The 14,752-nt window shown below is 41.1% G+C and overlaps 1 protein-coding gene across 2 annotated transcripts in view; it reads left to right on the top strand.

The window, feature by feature from the left end:
• The first annotated feature begins 1,831 nt into the window (after window positions 1–1,831).
• Window positions 1,832–14,752, top strand: part of srgap3 (SLIT-ROBO Rho GTPase activating protein 3) — a 75,591-nt gene continuing 62,670 nt past the window's right edge. Inside the window, exon 1 of one of the 2 annotated variants that reach the window (XM_074665321.1) lies at window positions 1,832–2,429. In XM_074665321.1, the coding sequence (XP_074521422.1) occupies window positions 2,366–2,429 (64 nt within the window). In that variant the 5' untranslated portion in view covers window positions 1,832–2,365. The remainder of the gene's footprint in view (window positions 2,430–14,752) is intronic. The other variant, XM_074665345.1, reaches the window with a different exon arrangement.

The raw sequence follows: 14,752 nt of genomic DNA, 5'->3' as shown, positions 1-14,752 counted from the left end.
AGACCTTTCTGCATAAAACCTGAGAGTATTCAGCACCTATAGAACCAGGAAAAATACTGTTTCTGTTAAGAAAACCTAAAGATTAATTTACTGTCAGAGTAGATGTCCAGAGGGCGAGATCCAATCATGGATTACCCTTTCCCTTATGTACTTTAAGCAGTCATCCTACAGACTAGATGTACCACTATTTAGACTATTGCCCTCCATCAGGCATGTCCAATGTTTAGCTGGATAGACATTGAGACCTTTGTGCAGCAGATGGAGCTGAAGTACAGACGGTGTCTACAGTGTTAGTGTCAGTGTTAGCAGGTTTGAGTCACCTCTTTGTGTGTCAACAGCCTGTTCGCTACTGAAGTGGCAAAAATAAAGGTGACAGACACAAACTGAATCAGGCTGTTAGAAACTTGAAACTTGCAAATAACCTTTGTCAGTTAAATGCACACATTCACCCTGACGACAGTGCTTTGAAGAGCAGCTGGTGTTTGCATTTTAAATACAGAACATAAAAACAGGTAATTATATACAACTTATTAAAAAAATATTTAAAAAGAATAATTAAAAAGCTATTGTCTAAGCACATAGATGTTTCTTGATGATTAAGACTTTCATTTTCTGTACCTATAATATGCTAGTTTGGAGCCAATTACAGAGAAGTTGTACACCCTTTTTAATCTGTTCTTTGATTGTAATTCCTTCACTTAATCCTTCACTAATTAATGTCAGCCATATACAGTCAAACACTACCATATCCAAGACTTTTTGTAAGTCTTTTGAGCATTTTTAGCTTCATTTGCTTGGAAAGTTGAAGAGAGACAGGAAATGTAAAGGAATGAGTGGGGGAACACATGCAAGTAAAACCAGCTACCACTGCAGCAAGGATCACCACCTCTATAGGCCTACATGGTGCATGCACTACCAACTCAATCTTTAAATAGATTATTTTAAGGACTCAATTTTTTCTCAATGTGCCAAAAACAGGCCAACTTGATAGGGATGGTTGATTGTCTTTGTATGTTATCCCTGTGATAAGGTGGTGACCCATCTAAGAAGTAGCTATCTCCCAAATAGCAGCTGGGATTGGCTCCAGAACCCTGTAACTCTGACTGGGAAGAAGTGACATAAATTTTGAAAGAACAGTCCTGAAACATTGACACATGTAGAGGTGTACAGGATTTTGCATTGTCTGATGGACTGATTCCTCATCTACAAACCTGTGGCCTATCAGGGCCACCTCTGAGGACACGCCCTTGGTTGGGTGCAACATGTGCTTGCAGATTCCAGTTTGCATACAGGGATTTTACATTGACACACATCAGTGATGTGTGCGGGGCGTAATCCCTGAGCCACACCTGTCAGTCTGCCAAGCCTCTGATCTGCATGTTGGGGGTTCTCCCTTACAACCTCTGCGGGAACGTGCCACATCTGAGCGGTACGTGGAAGTAATGCAGACGAAAAAACGTGTGACGTTTCCATGGCAATAGGGTCCAGCAGTGGGGATATTTTCTTGCTCTACTTTTACCTCTGGATGAAAGAAAGAAAATCGTTGACTGAAACATGAGCAGCTGCAGGAGTTGTAATGTAATATTTGATTGTGAGCATCTACCCCATGTGTAGCCTGATGTATGAATAAAGTTGGCTAATAATTAACGATGCCAGTCATTATCCAACTAGTGAATGGGTGTGTGTGTGTGTGTGTGTGTGTGTGTGTGTGTGTGTGTGTGTGTGTGTGTGTGTGTGTGTGTGTGTGTGTGTGTGTGGGAGAGAGGGAGAGAGGAAGAAAGGGGGCGGGGGTCGAGAATGGGGAAGAGGACGGGTGGCTGACAGTATGAGGAGAATCACGTGACAGTCTTTTAAATTCCTGTTTCTCTGCAGCGCAATTTGTCAGAGTACGACGAGCGGTGTCTGCCTGCCTCCTCGCATGTACGCATGTCTGTTCATCTGCGGACACAGAAGGTACAAGGACCTGCTTTTCAGAAACCCTTCACGCACTTCTTCTCTCTCCCTTCATCATCATGTTGCCATAGTTTGGAGCTCGCGAGCGTCTTTTGTTGTTTCCCGCTGGAGCCGTTGAGTTGACCGGTGCCAAGAGGAGGAGAAAGAGGAGGACTCGAGAAAAAAAGAACTCGCTGGAAAAAAAAACAGAAGAATGTTACACTGGACTGCTTTCTTTTTAATTTCATAACCATCAAAGTGTTTTAAAACAGTCGGACTGCGGCAGTACGACACATTGAAGCTAAATCTCCTCAATGCACGAGCGCTAGAGAAGAAAAACGAAAAACGGAGGAACGTTACGAGTCGGGGATCATCACCTAAGACCCAGTAGAGTCCTCGACCTGCGGGGTCTCACCCCAAAACCAGAGGGAAAATGTCATCCACTAAATTCAAGAAGGATAAGGAGATCATAGCGGATTATGAGACCCAAGTGAAAGGTGCGGTGTGTGTGTGTGATGTGTGTCCGCCTGTGTGTGCATTGTTTCTGCAGAGCCTGTCCGTTTACTCTGCCTGACCAAGACCATGTTTATCAGCCTGCTTTTCTTCCCTTTTACCCCCACGGTCTATTCGGGGAACCGTTGTTCCGTATTAACTGGTGTTGAATTAACTGGTGACAGTCCAGGCAGATGTGAAGTGGGCGTGTCTTTGAAGGACCCCTTTGTTTACTATCCAAACACCTCGCGAATCCATTTTACACAAAAAAATACGCTTTCTGCACCCATTTACTTAGTGGCGAAGTGACTTTACAACATTTGGCCGGACAACGAAAGGTTTTGAAGAACTACAGGCTTATTAGACGGCGGATATATACGTAAGGTAGTATATAGGTAGCTATCTTAAATGCCTGATGAAAATGACAAACTTTGGACTGTGTCAACTTGTGATAGCACCGAAACCCGCATTTTACCGTCACTTCGGCGTATCAACAAACAATTCGCTCATGTTCAACGTATGACGGACTCGGGAGGACTAGAAAATAGTTTCAGAGAAGTAGGTTTTTGACGATGTGGAGGAAAATTAATGTTCGGTACATGTTCGTCTTGGGATCAAGCTGATGTGCACATGTGTCTGCATTAAGTGTAAGCACAAGTGTGCATTTCTGTAAGCATGCTGAATTACCTGTGAATATTGTACTGCAATGTGTGTGGTGTTGTTGACGACAAAACGAGTCGTCCTTGTAACCCATAGTAGTACATAAATCCCCGTTAAGATCGCCATAATGCGATGGTCAAATGATAGGCTACTTTGTAAACAGTGCAGCCCTTTAAGAGTTTCATGATCAATGACTCTTTTCTTCTTCTTTTTATTTAACATCAGATCGGGACATGTGGTGTTGAAAGCTGTGTGAATCAAATGCTGAGCTCAATAAATGTTTTAACTGTTTCACATTGGCGTGCTTTCCTTTCATGTGCCCATGCAATCCTGGTAAAATGTGACCTTTTTCTTACTGACCTTGATAAACAGCAGAGTAATTGTGAATGTGATTGAGAAAATACTAATTCATTATAGTTCTGTGACCTTTATGGTTTGTACATATCCTGAATCCATGACTGGAAGGTCAAATAAACTTCTTCCCAGTGGTTGCACATAAATTCTTCAGCACACAGACACACCACACTAAAACATCACCAGAACACTCCAAATTATTAGTGACATTTATCAAAATGACCTGCAGTAATATAATGAAAAAGGTTTGCATAGCTTCTCATAGTGGTACACAACTGCACACACCTGCAATGCCTTTCGTTGTCCGGCCAAATGTTGTAAAGTCACTTCGCCACTAAGTAAATGGGTGCAGAAAGCGTATTTTTTTGTGTAAAATGGATTCGCGAGGTGTTTGGATAGTAAACAAAGGGGTCCTTCAAAGACACGCCCACTTCACATCTGCCTGGACTGTCACCAGTTAATTCAACACCAGTTAATACGGAACACCGTTCCCTTCAGATGAACCGTGACAGTCAACCCAGTGACAAGGGAGTGTAGCGGTTCTTCCTCCCTTTTCCGTGTGGAAGAGATTTCTTTCATGAATTTTAAAGCCTACAGATCGATATTTTATCATTTGGTTGGTTAGTTGCTGGGTGAAAATGAGTCCTGTGTAGAAACTGGTGTTGGCTGTGTTCCCTTACCTTGTGATTGCACATTTTGTGGGTTAACGGAAGAAACTAAAAACATCTCATATGGATAATGTGAATTAAACTGTAAAGGTTTATAGTTGGGAAGGATGTGTGGTTTGAGCTGTTATACACAGCTCTGTGATCACACTATTCTCACGTTTTTCTTTTTGCTTCAGATTCATTGTCAGTGATTGGCTGTTTTTTCACTTGGCAACATGGTTAAACACTGCCTCAGTGACTGCCACTATACTCCAAGGTCTCTCTGTAACAACATTTTACTCTAAAAGCTCTTAAACTATCAAGAACAATGATTTAGGTAAAGAAAAAGAAATTAGTGGATTAGGAAACCGGATTATGTGCTTTGTAGGATGCTTGTGGATTTTGAACAGATTTCAGCTCAGCATGGTGTCACAGGTTTGACATTTAATCCTGTGTTATCCATTTATACCAGCCCTTGTCTGCATAAGATGAACTGTACAGGGCTAACTGGTTATGGAGACTGTATTAGAGCCAGGCTACCCTTTGTAAGAGGTGTTTTTTTCAGTTGTGTGTGGTGTTGAAATAAGGTTCCCAGTGGTTTCAACCCCCAGACCCATTATTGCTCTTTGTCTCTCAGTGGGTTTAACAGTGTTGTGCCTCAGGGGCCTCAGCTGATCACCCTCATGACCCAGTCCAGGTCTTAAGATCCTTGTGAGTGGATTTGTAGAATTGATCTCATCTTCTTTGTGTGTGCAGACTATCACTTTCTGATCCCATAGATTCTCACTCCCTGGACTCTTTCTGCGTGAACAACCTCACTCAAGTTTCCTCTCATGTGCTTCTCATTCAGAAGTTTTCTCATCTTTACTCACGCCAGTTTTTGAAAACATTCTGCATCATTAATTAATCTTTGATCCCAGTAGGTCACGGGAGAGTTGCTCTTGTTTAAAAGAGTCGGCCCCTGTCTGCTCCAGCAGGGCTTTTAAACTGAGTGAGCAGGATGGATGGTAATTTATGGTGAATGCTGCTGGTTTTTCATTCACAGCTGGCATGTTGTATTGCCTGCAGACACAGAGGGCTCCCCTCCTGACATCCACCAGCCCACAACAATGGCCATCAGTGAAGCGTAATGAAATTCAGATTGGAAAATTGCACCTGTCTAACTCTGAATTATTGCTTTATGGTTAATGTGTACATGGCAGAGGGGACGAATCATCAGTGGGTCATTGACTGGGTCATAACAAGATCACAGCGCTTCTCTATTATACTGATGATAAAAGAAACTGGGTGTCAGATGGAGGAATGGTTTGTATTAACTCAGTTTGCTTGAATGCACTGGCTTCAGGTTTGAAAGCACATCAAAATGCAGAATTTAATTCTTCTGTGGTAATATCTTAACCCAGGGCCGTTCATGAATTCTTGACGACCCCCCGAGGCTGACTGTCGAAGCCGAGCTCTCTGAAGGACCTTGGTAGATACTGTTCACTTTATTCAGGCTGCTCAGCTACAGATGCTGCATTAGCATGTCAATAGACCCAGTTTGTACTCTGAACACAGAATGACTGACCAAAAAAAGCTGGGACTCTATAGCCCCATTCTCACATGCCCTCTTAACATTTTCCAGCTGACTCATGACCTGAATTCTTTTTCAAATTTCCTTTTGCACTCGTACAAATGCAGTTTGAGGGTTTGTCCGTGTCAGAAATGCTCTTAAAACTCAAATTCTTCCAAGGGGGTGTTTGGACTTTCCAAGTGATCTTGAAAAAGTCTCACACCTTGGTATATGCATGATCGTAATCAACATTTTAAAGTGAGATTATCAGCGCAAATGTAGGTTAGTAAGGTAAGATGTTGTATCTCTGACAACACCAACAAACTGAGTTTACAAAGTTTGCTGGTTATCACGTTTCAAGCACAAAGGCCCAGTAACTGTCAATAAATACTTTACCTTTTCGCTTTTTATTCAGTTAAGAGTTGTTTTGAACAAAGAATAGCTATGTTAAAAAGATCTGATCTGTTCATTTGCTTTGAGACAAACTCGCGCCTTAAGAGTCATGTCCTCACAACAGTGGGTGCAAGTGCTCATGGGAAATGGAGCCTTTATCCTGGGAAAACACTAGCTTTTAGGTGATTGATTTATTTATTACCTCTGCCAAGGAGGTTAGGTTTTTGGGAGAGTTTGTCTGTCTGTTTGTCTGTGAACAACATAAATCAAAAAGTAAGAAACAGATCTTGATGCAATTTTCAATAAATGTTCGAAATGGGGTAAGGAAGAAGTGATCAAATTTTGGAGGTGATCCAGATCACCGTCTGGATCCAGGAATATTTTAAATGGTTCCTTTTCAGTGTGAGATAGAGCCGCTTTCACCATATGTGTATAACTCCACAATAAATTGTCAGATTGCTTTGCTAAAGAATTCAAGACAAGGTCACAATAATTTCTGACAGATGTAAAAGTGCAATCCAGATTCTGGGAATATTCTAGATACTAAGATCTGGAATATGAAATATGTACTGGGTCATCACAATTTTCAACACTGTCAGGTAACAAATTATCGTACAAACCTGCAGCTAACACCAAATTGTAGCAGACAGTCTGCTGAAAGGGAGTATAACATTAAAGTAGGACTACAGTGTTGCGTGACAATCACAGTATGCTTGACAGAGGTCTGTGCTCTCTGAGTGCTTTTCTAGTTTTTCTTACTTTGGAACTGGCTGGCAAAAGTTAGCAAAGCTGTATTTTCACAAGCGAAAAAAACACTGCAAACTTAATGGGATTTTTAGGGTTGGCTATTTGTGTGAATGCAGATAGCTTTACTTGAACATCTTCCTGCCAATGCCCTCGAAAAATTTCTACGAGAACTCAGAGTGAGCTTGTGTGACAACACAAAAGGATAAATTCAGGGAAATGTTCCAGAAGCATGAAGGCGCAGGGGTTATATGTAAAACAAGCAACTTGGGGAAACTCAGGAGAGCTGTATGTCACAGAATAAATGAAATATCGGGGGTTGAAGAGTGAGAGTGACAGGCATAGCAGATATGTCTGCACATCTATCTGTTCAGCATTGCTACAAATGCAAAGAAATGATCAATAGGGAGGATTTCACATTGTGAGACGTGTGAATAAGCGTCTTCTTCAAATTTCAGGTCTAGAATCCACAAACATTACAGAAAATTTGAGGAGAGCAGTGCAGAGACTTTGTTTGAAGCAAAAGCGATCAGGCTGCTGGACTTAGAGCTCCTCTGTATCATATGAAACAGTTTATAGGCTGTTTGTGCAGCGCTGCTTTCAAGCTCAACCATCAGCAGCTGACGTTTACAGCTGAGGCAGCGACACTGAAATATAGCATCACTTTAATACTTCCACATAAGGAGGGCGGGGATGAATGGAATCTGATATAAAAATGGCTGCTTCTTAGCTCCAGTCATCAGTAGTGAATTAGTCGGTTTAAGAGCGACTGAGTGGGCAGCGATAGAGATGGTAAGGTTACATCATCAACAGGACAAAGCCTTGAAACCTTAGATGACGCCAGTAAATGTCAAGACATGAGTGCACCCAGGCTGCACTCCACTGTTTTCACAGCTCGTTTTATTCCATTAGTCCTGTGTTCACATCTTCCAGCAGCACTGTACTTTGACCTCACAGATAGCAAGGTAGCTCGTCTCTTGGCTGGGATCCCTGAATGCTGCTTTAATGCAGCTCCATTTCTGCTTACTTTAATTTTCAAGCATGCTGGAACTGAAGCACCTTAACTTGAGTATTCAAACAAATGCACTCTGATGTCTCAAATCAAAGCGGCGATAGCACATGGCCAAAGCCATACCTGTGACTTCTTTTTCCAAATCAAACTGTTTTGCTGACTTTCTCGAACACAGAGATCGTGACCTGCAACGGCAGTTATTTCCTTGAAGTAACCACAGGCTGACTCAGTCCCTGTCACACCAGTCGTTAGACTGATAGACCGACACCAGGGCACCCACACGCAAAGAAACACATGCATGCAAATGAATTAGGTTTCTGAAAATAAAACAAGTCTCCATTTTTCAAAAATTCTCCCTGTATACAGCTCTTTTGGTTGGAGGCGTTGAAATATTTTAAGGTACCTCAAATGTTCAAAACTGTCAACCACACACAAACAAACAGAGTCAACATGAAACACAAAAAACACCATTTGATTTGAACACCTCTGGGCCGGCTGTCTTTTTTTCTTTTTGTTTGTTGTTTGTTTCTTTTTTGTTTATTTCTTCCTGATAGACTAAAAGTGGAACAGGTTTAACCTCATCAAAGGATGCAGCAGAAACCTGAAAGTATCCTGATATCTCTAGCAGAAATGACACAGACGCAGATGTAGCTTGCTGGCAGTTTGTGTAACATATTCCTCTTATTTGATTTCAGTAGATCAGGTCTAAAGACTGCACTTCTGACCTTATAAAAAGCTGTTTTCCGATTTAAATTTGATGAGAATCATTAGTGACACAAGGTGTGTCTCTGTTTGTTGTTGCTGGAGGCTGCAGACAGCTCTGCTGAGTGAGATAAATGCTCATAGCAGCTCAGGGTTCATGTTTTTTTAGCAAAGACATAATGATCGCTGAATGCAGCCTGTGGTCTGTTTGCACTCTAAAATACCCAGGGCAAGTGATGTTAATTCGGGTTTGTTTTTTGGTTTTGCATGTGATGCTCAGTTGTTGCGAGAAATGTTTATCATGATCAGAGCTTAATTGTAGCCTCCGTGGTGCGATTTGGTTAGTTAGCTATTAACACCCTGCTGGGCAGCACGAAGCTGGCGGTGAGCAAACTGGCATGTTGAGGCTTTGAGAAAGGGTTGCACTGACTCAGCGACTGATGATCCTCCAGCTGCCAGCTTGTTTGGAAAACCTGCTGCTGACTGAGAGAACATTGGCACATGAAAAAGACTATCTACCAGCTATTTACCCAGAGAAGTCTTAGGCGGGACAGCTTATTTATTCTTAAGGTCCAATAAAATTTGGCCTGCATTCAGAGCTTGTTTGTTGGCTTAGTTGGGGATGACAAACAAAGAAAAGCAGCTGAAGTTGGTCTGCTGCTAAGTGAAGATTTCACAACTGCAAACGGCGTCGATAATAAAAGAAAATCCCTGAAGGAGGAGTTTGACATTTTGGAAGATACACTTCTTCTGTGAGTAATCAGACAAGATTGTCACAACCTTATGTGTGCAATAAGTATGAAGCTATTTTCTTAATTTAGCACTGAAAAAAACACATGTTGACACATCGTATCTTGATTAAAGGTCCTGAAAGGAGTTTTAGTTTGCTTTGAAACACACAAGGGCTGTGCCTACATGAAAATCAATATTGATAAAAAAAAACAAACAATAAAAAACGATCTGAGATGAGGTGCCGAGGTAGTTCAGAGAGAAGTGGCGTGATCATGTGAAAAGACAATCATGTAGAGGATCAAAGTGTGGAGAAAGCGATCAAAAAAGTAGGTTTTGTTTGTTTTTTGGATAGAAAACAGGAAGAGAGACATAAAAGAAGAGTGTCTACTCTTCTTGGGTAGTTTTGGTGTTTACATAGTCATAGAAAACAATATTATTTGGGTCTGAAAGATTGTTTAAGATGCTCTGAAAATGGCTGGCAGCCAATGAGTACATATCAGCCCACTTTTACACATCGGCTGATACTGATGAGTAAAGGTTGGCAGTCTGCTATTCTGTCCAATTGTGTTGGAGTTTGCAGTGAGCTAGGGTTAGGGCCAAAATTGCTGTGATCAGGGATTGTGTTACCTTGCTTAAAGGGGACATATCATGCTGATCCCTGATTTAATACTTACATATAACATATTGAAAACAAGACCTTTCACCCCCTAATTTAAAAAAAAATGAGATATTGTATTTTTTCTGATATCCTGGAACGAGATTTGATGCCCCTGAAAATAGGTCATTGCCATTTGGCCGCGAGATTTCGACCTTTGTGACAACACGAGGATCCTTTCTTTTTATTGGAGTAATCTGATAAAGCAGCTCCTCCTCTGTGATGTCAGTTAGTCACACAACCACCACCGAGGGATACACCCACCAAGAGCCGACTTACTGAGTGCTGGATGCGGGGACTCTGCTCTGCTGAGCAGCTCGGCTTTACATGGTGAATTAGCAGTTAAAACAATGTAGTTTTAGCAGACGTCGTAACACTTGTGAGACTGTGATATTTGCATGCTTGTTCTGACATGCACTGTGAACCTGGACCACAATAATGCTGCGGTAATAACATATTGACGAACTGACGGTAGAGGCGATCTTTAGACTACACTTTCAGCATGATGGATAAAACAGACAGAGAAAAGTGAAGGAGCAGGATGGAGCCCTGTTAGAGAAATAGTTTATTGGTGAAGTCTGCCTTTATTTCCACGTATAAACTATACATGTTACAGCACAGATTTGACTCACCACACTGAAGCATCCTGAGATGATCTGTGTCGAGGTGGATTTTCTTCCTCCTGAGCTGCAGAACCGTCCGGGTCTGACTCGGGGTGCAGTACAAAAGGACGTATCCTACACTCTGCTATTTTATTAGTGCTATCAATGCCTTACGGTGAAGTTTTGGCAAACAGCAAACTCGTTCGGTCTGCTCCATTCAATATGGCGATCTTGTAAATACTGCCATGCTGCAAAAACTGCCCCCTGGCTCTACCTCCTCCGCCCCTCTGATAGAACTGACCAATCAGAGCACAACGGGCTGTGACGTTGCAAGGTTACTGGAGGTCATTCTCGAAACGGAGCGTTTCAACGAGATCTTCAGAATGGCCTAAACTGAGGATATTTAGAACGCTATTGTGGGGCAATGAAGGAACTAAATGACTTGTACTGAGGGCAGAAATGCTTTACAGGCATCCTAGTCTGGCATAGTGAAAAGTAGGGCTGGACAATTAATCGGATTTTAATCGTGATTTCAATTTTGCCATCTGACAATCATAAAAACAATATAATCAAAGAAAAACAATTAATATGCCACACAGTGTAGATGTATGCAAGTTCCTGTGCTTCATAGCTCTTTTGTGTTCCATGTGCAGCCACAGCAAGTGTGTGTGACTTATGTGTATCAATAATACTGTATGTGCCACTTGCTGGTTCTTTAAAGTTGTGTTTAAATCAGTGCTGAAGTTTTTGAATAAATGAATAATTGTGTATATTAATCGTGATTTCATTATCACTTAAAATAATCGGGATTCTTATTTTTACCATAATCGCCCAGCCCCAGTGAAAAGGAGAAACAAGCATGATATGTCCCCTTTAAAGGGGCGGTGACGGCTATCCTGACAAGCTAGTATTTCCCATGCCAAAGACTCCGTTACTCATGAGCACTTGCTCCCACTTTTGTGAAGATGTGACTCTCACAAGGCATGTGTTTGTTTTGAAGTAAATAAGCAGATCTTTATAGATCTTCAGAAACATGCGGGGAATCAGTTAAAGGTCAGATTTGAACCGAGGCCATCCTCTCCAGGGAGTGTATTTCCCAAACTGATACAAAAACCAAATAAATCTTGAAACCTTAGATTCCTGTGTCACAGCTGACTATCTACTCTTGCCACGTATTACTATGTTTGTCAAAACTATCAAAGAGATCCACGTGTGGATCGGAAAGACCATATATCAATGTCACATCATCATGCCCTCTGCTATCATAAACCATCCAGCCGTCCTTCAGCTGGCTCTACATCACCGTCGACTCTGGGTCTCTATCAGCCCAGTGTGATGAATGCAGCTGCCACCTGTTAAACCCTCTCATTAGGGTGTGAGAGATAATCACTCTTTTAATAAACAGCTGATCTACCAGGCATAGATTATCTGTTAACACAGTCTCATAACAGTCCTTCAGACTTGTGTGCTGCGTTCATAAAACAAAGGTCCATTTAAGCAGAAAATAACATTTCATTTTCTTTCCTATTTGGTGCCAGTCGGTCCATGTTTCCCTTGTCGTTTCATTCAGTCGTCCATGCTGAAAGAAATTTCATCCCCACTGTCTCGAGAACCCCAGCTTTCAACACTGAGTCAATACTGCTGAGGGACTTAAATCTAGTTACAGAGCTGTTGCACTTAAATATAATTTAATTAAATTTAGGAGTCTTATTTCAAACTGTAAGGACATATGTAGGCTTGTACTTTTGCTATTTTCCTGTAAGAGATTTATACTGATGCCAGAAAAAAGCAAGCCAGGGTTCCATCAATCACACTCACAGGCAGCCATTTTTCTCTAAAATCAGTCTAAGGGTTGAATGCTCTGATGCTGATCTAATGTCATACTTTTGACATTTTATTAAATCAAACAGACAAGCTGACAAACTGATAAGATTTTTTGCTTTGCTGATAAAAGATGAACTGTGAAAATCAATGATGAAAGGTGTAAATTCTGAGCTTATTCTGTTAGCTTACCAGTCAGCCAAATGTTTTGTTACCTTGGTGTTAGCTGCCATTAGCTGCTACAACAGGATTATATTCGAAGTTTTAAGTTGAGACGTTGGTGTAACTTTCCATCATACGGCCTTTTAGTTGAGGGTTATTGAGAAGGCTTCAATATGAGTATCAACATTAGGGATGAGTATCAATAACCAGTTCCTGTTAAGAGTCAAATATAGAAATGGTTTGATCCATCAACATCATTAGCCTTTATGCTTAACGATTCACCTGACGATTCTTTACGTTATGCTGAAGCAGTCAGACTTAATATCATGTGCAGAGCTTTTTACTCATTTTTTTTTATTTATGTCCAGAGATATCCAGATCATGTGACCAGTGTCATATTCATTTACTTATAAACTCAATACAATGTTGTTGACTCAGGCTGGGTATTGCTAAGAACCTCACGATTCATTTCACTTTTGATTCTTTAGGTTGTGATTCAATTCGATATTGATTCAATTTGATGTTGTATGTATGTATGATATTGTATGCAGAAATACTGGAGCAACAGCTTTGCTAGTTTGGGAAATCTCTCTCTGTCTTTTGGCTTTGTATCCAAAGTTGAGGGAATTGCTCAGTACTAAGTTCTGTCCCTGCATCTGTGGTGGGTGTTGTTTGCCCCCCAAAAACAAACAACAAAAACAAGCTATCATAGAGACCTGGCGCAGTCGAGTGTCTCCTCCAGGCACAGCTCTCTGAGCCAGTAAGCTGACTCTGAAGCATCCAGGAAATGATACCACCCTGAAAGCTGAATGTAATATGAGAGCAGACATTTATCTCTCACTGATAGAAAATATAAAAGGGAACGTTTGAGTTCTAAAACATCAGTTACTCCATTTCCAATAGCTGTTATACCCTTAAACAAGTTATCAGGAGGATCTGTTTTAATTTGACTGCCTTGCCACCTTCTGGCCCAGAGTCTCTTGCACACTGTCATAAATTACTTTTAGCAATATGTTTGTTTCGGAATTAAATGGAGATCGGATCGAAACCAATTTTTTTTTCGAGACAACTTTTTACAGGATACAACAAGCCGAGGTGAGGTATTTAACAGTACGGTTATGTAGCACTACGGTTTGAAACACAACAACAAGCAAATGTAATAGTAGCCAGCTAAATGCAGTGCTGTTGGCTGCCTGTTGTTTTGACGTAACTGTAGGCTAACATGACAACAAGCAAAGACTGTCAGTTTATAAGTAGTTTAGTAGCTGTCTATATTTAGTGCAGCTGGCAGCCTGGTGCTCTAAGAGATGTCCGCAATGTGTAACGTTAGTGAATCCCTGTTATGTCCTGCCAGCTAATTTAACCTCACTCTTCATTTTATTGACAGACTCTCAAGTTTGAACAGACCACTGCAGAATAACTGCTGCATCTGGGTTAAAATGGACAATATCACAAACACCTTAGCCCTTTTAGCCTTTAGCTAAGCTGTATCATTCTCATGTTAAGCTTTCTTCTGCTCTTCTATCCTTTTTCTGTCTGCCAGTTAGGCTCCTGTGTCCACCATCACTACAAAATTAATCACAGAAATTAGTTAGTCAATTAGTATTAGAGGTCAGGTTTGTAAAAATAACTCTCAGTCCAAAGGCCATCATTCGAGGGACTAATTAGAAGAGTTTTTTTTACTGCCAGCTTGGGACATAATAGATTGACTTCACCATGTCCCACTGTAGACTTCAGATAATTGAAGAGAGCACCTGTGTGCAGCTCCTAAAATCCCTCTCCTCCACCTCTGATGTGAGAAAAAAAGGCTCATCAGACACAAAACTGTGTCTAGAATGACTTTGCAATTTCAATTTCCACTAATTTCTAAGAGGATGTCCAACAGTTTGACACAACAAAGAAAGCTGGTTTTAGCTTTCAACTTCCTGTCACTGCAGGATGTTTTATCTACAAATAAAATCTGTAAATGTTCACTGCAACTTGAAAACCTGTACAGGAAAGACACTCTTATGGTTGAGACTCACATGAGGTTAAACTTGAGGTTGAAAAAAAGTTGACTCCCCTCCTCTTTATATCTATGTGTCTGAAACTGAACTTTACTCTGTTTTCACCCACCTCTTGACCAAAGCGGTCCTTGCGTTGGTCTCGGTTAAGTTGTTTTTTTTTTTTCAGAGGCCCACTAGCAGAACATCATGTTTTAATTTAAGCAATCTGTCCTCAAAGAGGAGGTTAAAACAGAGTTACAGCGTTGACCAGTACTGCTGCTCACTGCTTCACCTGTGCAGACTTGTT

Source organism: Halichoeres trimaculatus, unplaced genomic scaffold (assembly GCF_033239565.1).
Source record: "Halichoeres trimaculatus isolate MK-OKI-2021-1 unplaced genomic scaffold, fHalTri1.1 fHalTri1_scaffold_1, whole genome shotgun sequence".
NCBI classification, from domain to species: Eukaryota; Metazoa; Chordata; class Actinopteri; order Labriformes; family Labridae; genus Halichoeres; species Halichoeres trimaculatus.
This window is presented reverse-complemented; position numbering and strand designations above follow the sequence as displayed.